A 15,037-nucleotide genomic window follows, 5' to 3' on the forward strand; every position below is an offset into this window, starting at 1 on the left:
TAATTATAGTTTTGTTTGTTTGTATTATTGTGGATGTTTTAATAGATTAGTTGCATGTTTAAAATTTTCGGGAACGTCCGAATTATAGATGTTATGCTGTCGAAATTTCGGTAGAAATTTCAGTAGGATTAGTATTTTATTAAATTAATTAGGTTAAGTTGATATAGAATTATTTTATTGTATTAATTAGGTTAATTAAATTGTTGTTTTGTTGTTTTGTTAGAAGTTTCGAAATGGATAGAGATTGGATGAGTGCGAATAGGTTAACGGTAAAATATAGGGAAGGTATTGACTTCTTTTTGGAGTTTTCTGCAAAGAATGCGGATAATCCTGATTTGGTTCATTGCCCATGTCTCAAATGTGGTAACATGGAGCGTATGAAAATTTCCCAAATAAGAGAACATTTGTTTAAGAACGGTATAGACAGGAGTTATAAGGTTTGGTATCACCACGGAGAAAAAATTAGAAGATCGGGCGAGGGACCCTCTAGAAAGGATAAGATTGTTAATAATGTGGAGTATGAAGATGATCACATCGCAGAGATGATTAACGAAGCAGAGTTTGAATCTCAAGTTCGTCCTGAAACATTTCAAACTATGTTAGAAGATGCTGAAAAGCCTATTTACCCTAATTGTACTAGGTTTACTAAATTATCGACGCTTATTAGGCTATACAATTTGAAAGCAAAACACGGGTGGAGTGATAAGAGTTTGACAGAGTTACTAGCTTTCTTAGGAGAATTATTACCCGAAGGTAATGAGGTGCCTTTGTCTTTCTATGAGGCAAAAAAGACATTGTGTTCGTTAGGCTTGCAATATGAAAAGATACATGCATGTCCTAACGATTGCATCCTATATCGAAAGAGATTTGTGGATGAGGTATCATGTCCAACGTGCGGTGAGTCCAGGTGGCAAAAGAAAAAGAATTCTAATGAGGTAAAGAAGGGTGTTCCTGCAAAACTATTGTGGTACTTACCACCCATACCTCGTTTGGTTCGGTTTTTTCGAAATGTCGACCATGCTAAAAATTTGACTTGGCATGCCAGTGATAGAGTGAAAGATGGTATGATGAGACATCCAGCTGACTCTCCCGCTTGGAAAACAATTGATGCTAGATTGCCTGATTTTGCCAATGAGCCGAGGAATATCCGTCTTGGTCTCTCTCGTACTCGGTATCAATCCACATACTTCCCTTAGCAGTAAGTATAGTTGTTGGCCAATCTTGCTTGTGATATATAATTTGCCGTCGTGGCTTGTTATGAAGAGAAAGTTCACTATGTTGACATTGATGATATCAGGCCCTTCACAACCTGGCAATGATATTGATGTATACTTAGCTCCTCTTATTGATGATTTAAGTAAATTGTGGTATGACGGTGTTAATGCATATGATGCCTATAGGAATGAAGCATTCAATCTTAGGGCCATGTTATTGTGGACAATCAATGATTTTCCTGCTTTCGGGAATCTTTCTGGCTACAGTGTGAAAGGTTATAATGCATGTCCTATCTGTGAAGAGAAAACATGCTCTCGCTATTTAACACATTCGAGAAAAATTTGTTATATGGGACACCGAAAGTTTTTGCCACCCGAACATGTATTTCGGACCTGGAAAAAGGCATTTGACGGTCAGCAAGAATTTGAAATGCCTCCCCCACCTTTAAGCGGAAGACAATTGGTAGAAAAATTGAATAAAATTCAATTCAATCTTGGAAAGCGAAAGTCAAAATCGAAGAAAAGAAAAGGAGGTAAGGGTGTCACAAATGAACCTCAGGGACCGTGGAAGAAAAAATCAATATTTTTTGAGCTTGAGTATTGGGAGCATTTGGTTTTACGTCACAATTTAGATGTGATGCATATTGAGAAAAATGTCTCAGATAGCTTAATTAATACCTTGTTTAATATTCCTGGTCGGAGTAAAGATGGAATTAAATCCCGTCTAGATTTGAAAGAGATGGGGATTAGAGGAAATTTACATCCAGAAATTATTGGTAAACGAACTTTTTTACCACCGGCGTGTTATGCCCTGACTAAGGAAGAAAAACGATCTTTCTGTACATCATTGTCTCACGTTAAAGTACCCGAAGGGTATTCTTCAAATATCTCCAATTTGGTAGATATGGACAAATTAATTTTGTCCGGACTGAAGTCTGACGATCATCATATACTGATGCAACATATTCTGCCGGTGAGTATCCGTTCTGTTTTACCTAAGAAAGTTCACTATGCCATCACCAGGTTATGTTTATTCTTTAAATCTCTTTGTTGCAAAGTGGTAGATGTGTCAAAGTTGGAAAATCTCCGATTAGAAATTGTTGAAGTGTTGTGTTATTTAGAACAATTTTTTCCTCCATCCTTTTTTGACATAATGATCCACTTAACTGTTCATCTGGTGAGAGAGGTAAAAATGTGTGGGCCAGTGTATTTGAGATGGATGTACCCAATGGAACGGTACATGAAAATCCTAAAGGGTTATGTAAGAAACAGAAGGTGCCGTAGGGTTCAATTGTTGAATCCTACATCGTTGAAGAGGCCGTAGAATTTTGTTCGGTACTTCTTGTCAAATGTAGCAACTGTTGGGTCGTGTCTTCCTAGATTTGATAATGAAATTAGTAAAGGGGGTCGGGGTGTTTCTGTTTGCGACGTAAGTCGAGCTGATCGAGAGGAAGCACACCGACTCGTTTTGCAAAATGTTGATGAGGTTCAACCGTACATTGAGTAAGTTTAATTTAATTTTTAATATTCAATTCAAATTAAAAGTGTACTAATAAGAATAATGTTTTAACTACATATTGAAGGAAACATTTTGATTGGATCAAGACTACTTATCCTAGTAAGTCGAGGAACCACAAATGGGTGCAAGATGAACATTATCGAAATTTTAGTACATGGTTGAAAGAAAAGGTATTATGCAATACCGAGTGATTTGAAATTGGTATGTTTTTCATAATCATTTCATGTAACTACTAATTAATTTGATTTATGCTAGGTGATTGTGGAAATGAGTGACTCCCCGAACAATGTATCTCAGTTGCTACTTTCGATATCGCATTTTCCTTCATTTACTGTACTAAAGTATCAATCATACTACATAAATAGTACTCAATTTAACACGAAAGATCGTGATGCTTCTAGAAAAACACAAAATAGTGGTGTCATGATTGTTGCTAGTGCTATCCAAGTAGCTAGTTCAAAAGACAAAAACCCTATTGAATGTGATATGACCTTTTATGGTGTAATCAAAGAAATTTGGGAATTAGATTACATTAGCTTTCGAATCCCTGTTTTTCTTTGTGATTGGGTGAGGAGTGATAATGGAGTTAAAGAAGATGAGTTTGGATTCAAGCTAGTGGACTTGAATCGAGTAGGACACAAGTCTGATCGATTTATAATGGCATCCCAGGCAAAACAAGTATTTTATATGAGTGACCCAATAGATGGTCGCTGGTCAGTTGTTCTAACAACACAACCAAAAGATTATGATTACCAAGAGTCTGGTGGAGATTTATATCTCAATGATAAAACTTTTGAAATCAATCCACCACCAATTGATGTCGCCGTTCGGGACGAAATCATTTCTTCTCGGGAAGACGGTGAAGGATTATGGATTGAGTAAACTATCAATCTATAAATATTGGTGTGTTTTGTTTTATATTATTTTATATTTTTTTGCGCCTAATCTAAATTTCTGTGTTAATTTTATGTATTATTATTTTGCTTTAATGTGTAGGTACATTGACTATAGATGACCCCGGTGACTATGATGATGATTTTGCCCTTTGGGGACAATCCATTGGTGGTGAATCTGAATCTGATCCAAATTTGCACCTGGGAACCGGAACCTGACCCTGATTCACAACCAAAGAAGAAAAATGGTAGGGGGGCATATAAGGGTCTGAAGCATATAAAGAATAGGAGTGAAGGAATACTTCTCGAAGTCGAGTACAACCAATGGGGCCAGTGCATTGGGGACACTGCAAATGAACTGGTTAGCCAGATTGGCTTGTATGCAAGACGAAATCTTCCACTGTCATACAATGATTGGAGAAAAGTTCCAATGGAATTTAAAAATCTATTATGGGAGTACATCAAGGTAATGCTAATAGCTAAGATTAATTTGCATATGTAGTTGAATATTTTTTGCCCATTCTAACTATTATTGCTAATTTTTGCAGTCAATGTTCAAGTTAGGCCCAGAAGCTAAGCATTCTACCTTAAAAACTACTGGACGAAGATGGAAAGACTGGAAAGCATTCCTAACAAGGAACCTAATTTTCAAATACAAAGATAAAGTTCCAGCAACGCTCGATCCTCCTCCAAATGCTTATGCTTCATGTTACAAGCCCGAAGTCTGGAAAGAATTTGTTGCCAAAAGATGTAGTCCTGATTGGGCCAAAAAGAGAAAGAAAATGCAAGATATCAGGAGTCAAAATACATACAATCACCATGCGGGCCGAGGTGGTGTTAAGAAAGTTGAAGAAAAGTTGGAGAAAGAGTTGGGCCACCAAGCCTTACTATATATGACAGGGCAGACTTGTGGATTAGAATACACAAAAACAAAAACGGTGAGCTCGATGGCCCTGCTCAGGAGGTCGCTGACCGGATTGTAAGTTCCATTTATCATATATGTGCTTGATCAAATACTTAAACACTTTTATGTTGTTCAAATTCTTACAAATTTTACTTTCTTGAATGTAGGCTGAGATACGAAAGCAAGTTGAGGAGGGGACAATATTAGTAGAAGGCTCAAAAGACATACTCACTCTAGCCTTGGGAACAGAAGAGCATGGAGGACGTGTTAGAGGAATGGGGGGTGGTGTCACACAGACACAGTTTTTCAAAACACAGCGTCCTAAAATAAAGAGAGTCGATGACAATGATCGTATGAGTGAGGTGGAGAAGCGACTTGAAGAGTCAGAGGAACATCGTCGTAGACAAGACGAATTATTAAATAAACTCCTCCAAATAGTCCAAAGCCAAAGTGGTGTTGCGGGCACCTCACATGCATCTGGTTCAGGTGTTGGGGGAGCATCCAACGAACCAGCTTTTTGCCGTCGTTACCTCAGTTCTAGGAGCAACACCTACTGCCAGGACCTCTGCTCCACCAACTGGCTGGGCCTCTACTACACCAAATGCCAGGGCCTCTGCTCCACCAGCTCCCAAGGCCTCTGCTCCACCAGCTCCCAAGGCCTCTGCTCCACCAGCTCCCAAGGCCACTATTCCAACACCTCCACTTGTTGCCCCACCAGCCACACCTTGTGCAGCTGCTCCAGCAGCACCATCTCCGGTTACTTCTGATAATGTATTATTTACTTGCTTTTTAAAATAATTTTCATTATGCATGTTTAATTTTTATATCATAATTATTTAAGTTCTTTTTAAAATAAATTTTGTTTGTCTCTTGTTTTGTTTGCAAATGAAGAGATTGAGGTGTGATATGTACGTGATTGATCCCAAAGAAAAAGATCCGGTCTTAGTTGCATCAGGTTATGTGAAACTTGAAAAGGCAGACAAAGAAGGCAATATTATAATACATGGAGTTAAAAAGAAGTTTGATGATTTCAAACGTGTCTTTATTGAGAAGGTGGTTGAAGAAAATGCCATTCTACCATGCCCTATAGAACATGAAGGCTTCGACACAGTTGGTTTAGCTGTAAAAAATTTTGTAGCTTAGCCAAAGAACCTAATCAACATACATCCAGATGATTTAGCGAAGGTACATCATTTTTTTCCTTTTCAAGTATATTTTCTTGAATAATGAGTAGGTTGAACTCAAATAGTTATTTGGTGATACTTTCTTTTTAAAGAAGCTAATGATAGTGTCTAGTGGGATGGGAATGCATTATTGGTGAAAATTTTGTGGCCATGATATATTCAAAGCTAGTTTTGTAAGTATTTTAAGACTTTAACCTCGGGAGAAAACAAATCTATTATGACTTATGACTTTATATTTTCTAAACTCTTGGATGCTAATAATTTCTTACAAAAACCTTAAAATTGCATCTTAGGCTGTCAATATTATTATATTTTGAAATTGTAATTAATTGTTTGATGTAGATGAAAGGAAAGAAGAAAGTTTCAAGAGATCATTTGGCTCAACCGACTCAGCCACCGATAAACCCAAAGGGGCCTAATAAACAGTCTGTCAAACGGTACATTCCCCCTGCAAAGACACAATTATTGTCTGCACTTTCAGAGATTGTGAAGAATTGGCCTGCTAAGAAATCAAAGAGATACTATATTAAACCGGAAGTGTTCGGAGGAGAAGGCCAAGAGTGTTGGATCAGCGCTGACGAGGTGGAAGATGTGTGCGAGCTCCATATGATTGGAAATACTGTTATGTCTCTTTGGTGCAGGTATAATAGTTAATAACTAAGTTAATATCTAAGTTAAAAATTATATATACAACTGTTTATTAATAATCTGTTTTAATTTAGTTATTTGCAAGAACACACACTTAATCTTGGTGGGTTGAGGAATACATATGCATTTAATAATCCTGCTTCAGTATCAACTGAAGCTGGTAAACTCAAACAACGTTCAGAGAATCTATGTCAGCGAATGATGGGTATGCAACTTGAACAATGGTTGATATGTCCGTGGAATTCAGGGTAAGTATGTTTTTATATTAATAAATGTAACAAACTAATGGATCGATTAGTGAGTTGACTGAATTAACATGTTTTGTTCTGTAGTGATCACTGGTTGACAATTATGATTCATGCCAATACTCAAAGTGTTGCATATCTTGACTCGACGAATGACTTTATCCGAACTGATATTATGAAATGTATCCAAAAGTAAGTTATAATTTTTTAAATTTAGATTATGTTACAAATCAATTCATTAATTAATTTCTTTTTTGTTTAGTGCTGTGGACATGTACAGGATCGAAAAAAATATACGAAACAAGGGTCCAAGAAAATCAACCAATACACGTGTCGACAAGCAAATTCTGATGGAATACAATGTGGTTATTATGTTATGAAGATTATTCAGAGTTTCATGACGGTTGTTAATCCTGCAAGTTTTTTGAAAAATAATGTAAACATGAATAACTACTCTTCTCTATTTAGTTTGTATTTTAATTATATATACTTTTAATATGTTGATTAATGTTTTTTGATCTTTTATTTTACAGTTCAAGTTAGACGCTCCCTATAGTAACGAGGAGATCAATGCCGTACGGGATGAGTTGGCCGAATTTGTGAAGCCATTGATTATAGATTAAGTACTTAAGGTTACTACACTTTTGATATAATACACGAGTAACAAGTTTTATGATTATTGTTATCTTTTGCATATATTATTAGTTTATATTTAGTTTACGATATACATGGAATTTAAGTTTTAGAATCGATTTTATTAACAATTTTGGTATTGTGTGATTAGTTAATAGAATCGATTACTAATTTAATATAAGTTTCAAAAATGTTATTTTAATTTTTTTTTGTATTATGTATTTACTATTATATAGAGTTATTCTAAAATTTGATAATGCAGGTGGGGAAAATTGCATGAAAAGTTTGCAATTTTCCCTTACTTATATTTGTGCTTCATTTTATAAGTGACGCAATAGGTAAAAAAAAAAGTTTTTTCGTAATAGATATGACATTTTTAAACTGACGGAATAAGTTTTTTGTGACAATTTTAAAATGCCATGACACATTTAGCGTCACTTTTTAACCGACGCTTAAAATAAAATAGAAAAGTAATTTTTTAGCGTCGGTTTTCAAATGACGAAAATTGTATTTTGCATCTTTTTAAAAACGACGCAAATAAAACACTATTTACGTCTACGGATTACACGTCGGTTCTGTAGACTGACGCAAAATCTTTATATGTCACTTATAAAACGACGAAAATACCCCTTTTTGTAGTAGTGAATTGAGTGGGGGCACTAACTTAAATATGGAATCTATAGCTTCTATATGACAAATAGAAAGTAAAGGATGATTTCCTTCGAGCTTCACCAAACGAAAATAAATGGTGGAGTACTCATTTCACTTAGCTGAAATATCATTTATACAGGGTTAAGTGTTTTAAGGATAAAATACATTGTAGGGTGTTTCGGTAATCTAATCCCTTTACAGTGTAGATCATCTATATAGAGGATCATTGATCAAACTAGGATTATAACAATCGATAACTAATGACATGTCTATATGGTGGAACATATAGAGTGTTCTATATATACTGAGAGTGTAATTCTAAGTTCTATGCGTGGATTCAATGAAGAATTAATAAGTCCGTGATTTTAAGATATAAATTTTTGATCTGCTTATTGGAAGCTTGGATATATAGTGTAACGCCCTAATGCTAAGGCACGCTACAGTGCTTTTTCAATTATAGTGCAATATTTGCTAATCAAAGAATTTTCTCTGAAAAACGTGTCAAATTAAAACTTTTGCATTAAATATTAAACTTTGTAATATAATAAAATATTTACAAGTGTCGGGATCCCGTTTTCAAACTTTTTAAAATTAATATTCCAAAATACACAAATTTACAGGTCGCACAGCGACTATCAAAATACAACTCCCAGATGTCCCTAGATCGAACATTCCAGGTCGCGCTGCTTGACATGTACAATCTCACCCGAGCTCAGGTTCACTCCTGTTCAGCCTTCGCCTTTGCTTTACCTACACATGGAAGCAAAAACTGTGAGTCAACAGACTCAGTAAGAAATGCATATAACATATCATATAATTTTCGATCTATAAATAGGCCCCCATACACCTATTTACAAAGCTTAACAGATGAGTATGAACGTTCAACATTAGGGTACAACCACTATACCACATACACATCGTACCTCACTCTACGAGTGTTGGTAGGGTTTACTCCGTACCTTGAGTACCACTGAGTGATATACCACACACCTTAGCACTTTCCCGTGCCCGTGTTGGTATCACTGTATCGTACTCACAACGACAATAATCACTATACCAATGCACTCTGTAACATATACTTACTGTTGAACGAAAAAAAAAAAAAGTTATGATTATTATTATTATTATAAATTACCTCCTTTATAAGCCATTCAAAATGTAAAGGAATAAAATAAAAAAATGATAATAATAATGAAAAAAAATAATAATAATAGTATGATAAAAATGGTCAGTCAAGATGAGAGTGAAAATAGGAGATATTTTCTCCACTCTCACCACTTATACGTTGAGTGGGTGGTTAGTAAAAAAAATAAAAATAATAAAAAAATAAAAAAAAGGGTCTCTATAAAAGGGAAGAGAGGCAGCATAATAGGGTTTTCATTATTATTTTTATTGGGCAGTTTCAGAAGTAAACGTAAGAGTGAAATAAGAGAGAAAATAAGAAAGAGAGAAGGCTTTGTGCATAAAATTTTCATCTTCAAGAGTTTCTACACAGTAAGTGATAGGTAAAATTCTTTATTCCTTACTCTTCACTTTAAATCTTTCTTTGCTCTAATGAATTTTTCTCTTTTATCTTTGGTCCACTTTGATCTAGGCTTTTGAGCCACAAAAGATTTTCAAAAGTGAGATATAGCCAAGAGATAAAACAGAAATTATCATTTTTTATACACTGTTATACTGCTAAAATTGAACCAATATTTTTCTTATATTTTTCATGGTCCACTTTGATCTAGGCTTTGTTTTAGCCACAAAAGATCTTCAAAAGTGAGATATAACCATGGAAAGTATATAAAATCTTAAAAAAAAATTGATATTGTTATGCTGCCCGATTTATTAAAAACGAGTATGCTAAAAAAAGGGTTAAGTATAAAATACCTTCGAAAAGAAGACAACACTTTGACCTATATCGATTGATATATATCTGTATATACACTCGAGTGGGTTCAACTTGCGATAGTCCTGTCAAAGTTCAGTGCAAAAAGAAAAAATTAAATGCCCATATTGAACAATCATGCTGAAAGGAAAACAAAAAAATCGACTTAGTTGATTTAATATGCCTATACATATTATATATATTGACTGTTGAAAAAAGTATATATATATATGTTCAATCCTGGCTTATAAATATTCAATCACAACATTAATTCATGCATATATATGTATATATGTGTACATATAAGGTAAAAATTATTTTACGTATGAGTGATGTATATTTATTAATGCCATTCCTCACCTGGGCAAAAGATAGTGAATGAACACTATCATCAAATCAAATCTCTAAAGACACAAAAGAGTGCCACGTTTCAAAATTGCATGAGGAGAAGAGAATTCGTCTTTATGGTTAATAAAAGGAAAGTGTATATATATGTATATACATTAATTGGCTTGACATGAAAAAAAGAGAAAAAGACTTCCAGTTCTCGAATTTGAATCGTGGCAGAGTATGTTGAATTTTCAAATTTAAAGTTCAATAACGATGAATGGAAGATGACTCAAAGTGTGCCTGGAGAAACTCAACTTTCTAAGTTAGTTGGGAAACATGCTTCTTTGAGCACCATCAGATATTTATAAACGAATAAAATCTAAACAGTAAATTATATCTTATATTTGATTCAATTTAAAATTGAAATTGAATTAAAAAATGATAACTAAGTATTATGTAATAATTAATTTAATTATTTCCTTATAAATTTTGGAAATTATATTAGATTAATTAAAATATCAGTCAAATAATCTTTTTATTTATAAACAAAAAAATAATAAAAAGATTTGAAAACTCAATTTTATCACAAAAAAAGTAGTAAAATTCAAAAGCCATACAAAATGGCACAAAATTCCAAATGAGCTCACTAAAATCAATCTTGGAATATTAAAGAGGTCATTCACCTCACCAAATTTTAAAGAGGTCATTAACCTCAAAAAATCTCAAAAATGGTAATTTTACCTAAAAATTAAAAAGTGCACTAAAATTCAAAGCCATGACAAATTAAATGGCATTCCAAAGTAAAAGAGGTCATTCACCTCATAAAAAATTTTAAAAAAATCGGAACTACGTTTGACTTGATTCCTATAAAAGGATACGTAGACAACTTAGTGGCTAAGACTAAGTGCAGTCGCCTCGCCAATACCGCAAAAATGGTATAAAAATACAAATCCTAAAATTCCCTTAAAGGTCATCCACCTAGGAATTTTTCCAAATTTTTAAAATAGCAAAGGATTCCTGAAAATGGTCATCTACCGGAATCCTTATATCCAAATTCTAAAATACCGCATTCTGAACTACAAGTGGCTTGATCCTTCACAAAGAAGGTATGTATAGGCAGCTCGGTTAATTAAATTGACTGAGTTCAGCCGCAATTCCAAATTTACCCCAAATTTCCCAAATTTATTTTAATTATTTAATGTCATTGTAATTGGAATCAAAGGGTATTTCCTTTAAATAAAAGGATTGTAATTAAGAGATTATTCTTATAATCTTGGATGGGTCGAACTTAAATTAATAAACTCTTATGCTATAAATTCAGCATAGGTGAAATTGTGTTTTGCATTTATTTTAATATGTTAAATGTGAAATTTTTGCTTAACATAATTTTTGGCACGCCCAGTGGGACCCATTCTCCTTTTCATCTCCAAATATGAGGACTATTATTCAACTTTAACTTTATGGTGCTAATTATCTTTACTGTTTTCAGGAAAAAATGGCACCACAAGTCACAGTTTACTTCCACAAGTTACCCACAACCTCTTCTGCCCAAGGAGGGAAAAAGAGCCACTTTTTGGCAGCATTCTCTATTGATCAAGCACCCATTTCATGCAGGGTGCCTGAACCAATAAAGAATGTGAAGACATCTACACCAGCTAAAAAGGCTGGCAGAGGGAAAGGTGTGAAAAACATCACTAAGAATGCACAGGCCTTAAGAGGCACAGCAGCAAAGGGATTTAAAAAGAGGCATGCCCGGGCAGTGAAAAGGTTTGCAGCAAAGGTTGCCAAGACAGAAGGGAGGCCAACTAAGACTGGCTCCCCCGTAATGATCCAGGAATGGGAGCGTATCTTGATTGGTTCTATTCCTATTTTCTTGCCCACTACCGTCTCAGTGATGGTTACCTCTGCGGAGGAAACTGAGGCAACATCGACTTCTTAACCTCGGAGAGGTAGGAAGGCAACAAAAGGGAGGAGGGGGACAAACACTTCACCTTCACCAAACCCTCTTGAAATGAGGGAATTAGTAGGAGGCACTCCGATTAGGCCTCCGATCGTAATCTCTGTCAACCGCCAAGGTCAACAGGGGGTACCTGCTGAGATCAATGAACGCCGTTTATCAGATGAAGGGTGTAGGACGCCTTTCTCCTTCCAAAAGAAGGCTAGAAGCGATAGTGTAAGGGTTCCCAAAGCAAGCCCTAACGCATTCCGAAGAGAACATGGTGACTGGATGTTTCTCCAGGGCTACCCACCAACAAGGGTCACCTCAACTGCTAAGCTTACCTCCTACACGGGCCCTGTAACTCGATCGAGAGCTCGTGCCATGCAGGAATCAGTGAATCCCTCTTTTCAAAAAGTTCAGGAAGAAGGGTGTACATCTGAACACTCTTTAGAAGACACTCCCCTTATTGAACACAGTGAGGGGGTGTCTGCTGAACTCATTACTCAGTTCGAAGCACTAACCCTTGGCAATTGATAAAAATATGCCAGTGTTAGTAACTGGGACAATCAGTAATGAAGAGAAGATTCAGGAACTGCAAAGGTTATTGGCTGAGAGGGACGAAGAAGTAGCCCGACTCTCAACAGAATTATCTCATCAAGTTAATATGAGAAAAAAGGAGAGTGAGATTGGGCAACAATCCTCGTCCTCAATGCCGCCTGTAGGCAACACACAACCGCCACCACAAGGTGTGCAACCACCACTAGCTGGTGCCCAACCTCAGCAGGACCTAAAGGCTCTTATCATGGAGGGTATTCGGGAATATCAGGTTGCAACAATGCCTATTCTTGGATATCATAAGCCATACCCGGCCTACTATGATCAAATTCCATTTCCACCAAACTACATCAGACAAAAGTTTGAAAAGTTTGATGGAATTAATGGTTCTCCTCATGAGCATTTGGCCTATTTCACCTCTGCATGTCGTGAATCTGCCCAATCAGATGCACTATTGATCCGGCAATTTGTGCAATCTCCAAAAGAGGCAGCATTCACCTGGTATACTCAGTTACCCCCAGGATCGATAACTACTTGGGATGACATGCAAAAGCTTTCCTGGCACAATTCATGAGCTCAAAGAAGACCATAAGTCTTCATGACCTGGTGGAAACAAAGCAACGAATTAGTGAAAGCGCTAATGAGTTCATAACCAGGTGGAGAAACCTCAATCTCCAATGTTTAGAAAGGATATCGGAACAAGCGGCGGTTTCAATGTGCGCCAAAAACCTCAACCCTGAGGTGGCAACTTTTGTGGGCACAGCAGGACCCAAACCTTTTAATGAGCTCGTCTCGAAGGCTTGCAACGTTGAGATACAAATTTCTCGACAAAGGGGTGGCAAACCTTCACCGAGATTCAAAAATAAAAAGCCATTCAAGAAGGGAGAATCAATGGCAACTTTTGTCAATATCGGCAACAAAGATAAAGGGAAGGCATGGGAGCCGCAAAAGAAATTAACTCTCAAAGAAAGTAAAGAAGTTAAGTATTCATTCGACGATGATGATGTCGACCAAATTTTCGATGAGTTGTTAAAAGCTAAGGCAATACGACTCCCCGAGCCGAAATGACCCAATGAGGTTGGTATGACAAATGATCCAAATTATTATCGGTACCACCAAATTGTGAGTCACCCATTGTCGGATTGCTACATCCTCAAAAACATTATCGAAGGCATGATCAAGAGAAAAGAGATTGAGATTGACTCTTCTCTCGGGAAAGTGACAACAAATACAACTTCCCTAACCGAGAATGACCAAATACCAAATGATCCCACACAAAATTTCTGTGGCATTTGAAGTTGACAAGGAAGTTACAATAGTCCAAGCCCACTCAGACATGCCAAGGCCAGGAAACCCAAATATTCCTACGTTATTTGAGCTCATGACAGAGCCTAATCTAGAAATTTGGGAGGACTGGTATGATAGTGAAGAGGATTTATAAAGTACATGGCAAACATGTACTCGGAAAAAACTGGCAAAAATTCCATCTCGGAAGCCATCTGGAAGCTCTGGAGTCAAATTTCAGAGTAGACCAGATATAAAGGATCAAAAGAGTAAGAAAAGGATCGGCAAGCAAAAGGTCGTTTCCAAAAGAAACGAACTCGAACAACCAAAACTAAATCTAGTAACTCTGGAGGAGTTTTTACCAAAAGAGTTACGGGACAAGGCAGCTAGTTGTACTGACAGTGTGTCGGATTGCTGCATGACTTTAACAAAAGAAGATCCTGAATCTACCTCACCTGAAAGTGAAAAAGAGGTAGATGAAATTACCTTGCAAGATATGCGGCGGAAAATTTTTGCAAAGAAGGAAAAAGAGGCGAAAGAGCTTGAAAAAGCTAGACAAGATCTTCAAAAGCCTTCATCTTCGGCCAACCAAGAATCCGCCAATGACAATCGATGATGTAAAAGCACTGGTGAAGATGGGATTACGCGAGCAAAATATGATATATTGGCTCATCTAAAACGCATCCCTGCTCTTTTAAGCGTTTATGATGCACTGCAAATGTCTCCTGAGCATAGAAATGCACTTGTTGTCGCATTGACAAGTCCTGAATTTTATACGTAGAAAATAGAGCCAATGAAACCTATATTACTTGAGACGCATACCTCTTGTATGGCATGCATAACTTTCGATGATAAAGATCGTCAGTTGGGAGCTGCCTTACATAATCGACCTCTGTACGTGACGGGTATGGTTGCTGATAATTGCGTGAGCCGCATCATGTTGGATTGTGGATCGGCTGTGAATGTACTCCCCTTAAAAACCTTGAGAGATGTTGGTTTACACCCACGTCAATTGTCTCCATCATCATTGACTATTCAAGGTTTTAACCAAGCTGGAGAAAAAGTAAGGGGAAGTATCACACTAAAAATTGAAATAGGCGAGTTAAATTCTGAAGCCTTATTTCATGTTATCGATTCAGACACATCCTACAATGTGTTGTTAGGG

The 15,037-nt window shown here is 36.3% G+C and overlaps 3 protein-coding genes across 3 annotated transcripts; all 3 read left to right on the forward strand.

Moving 5' to 3' along the window:
- The first annotated feature begins 233 nt into the window (after positions 1-233).
- On the forward strand, positions 234-1,196 carry LOC133036060 (uncharacterized). Its single transcript, XM_061112528.1, has one exon. It carries the CDS (start codon positions 234-236, stop codon positions 1,194-1,196), a length of 963 nt encoding a protein of 320 aa, XP_060968511.1.
- A 91-nt stretch (positions 1,197-1,287) lies between these two features.
- On the forward strand, positions 1,288-3,754 carry LOC133036061 (uncharacterized). The gene is made up of 4 exons (XM_061112529.1): positions 1,288-2,391; positions 2,539-2,717; positions 2,798-2,903; positions 2,989-3,754. Exons 1-4 carry the CDS (start codon positions 1,288-1,290, stop codon positions 3,613-3,615), a joined length of 2,016 nt encoding a protein of 671 aa, XP_060968512.1. The 3' UTR covers positions 3,616-3,754.
- A 1,247-nt stretch (positions 3,755-5,001) lies between these two features.
- Positions 5,002-12,033, forward strand: LOC133036062 (uncharacterized). Its single transcript, XM_061112531.1, has 8 exons — positions 5,002-5,301; positions 5,422-5,652; positions 6,057-6,355; positions 6,437-6,610; positions 6,695-6,799; positions 6,870-6,972; positions 7,141-7,206; positions 11,584-12,033. The coding sequence occupies exons 1-8, from the start codon at positions 5,002-5,004 to the stop codon at positions 12,031-12,033; spliced, it is 1,728 nt and encodes a 575-aa protein (XP_060968514.1).
- The last annotated feature ends 3,004 nt before the right edge of the window (positions 12,034-15,037 follow it).

The sequence above is a fragment of the Cannabis sativa genome, chromosome 3 (genome assembly GCF_029168945.1).
Source record: "Cannabis sativa cultivar Pink pepper isolate KNU-18-1 chromosome 3, ASM2916894v1, whole genome shotgun sequence".
NCBI lineage: Eukaryota > Viridiplantae > Streptophyta > Magnoliopsida > Rosales > Cannabaceae > Cannabis > Cannabis sativa.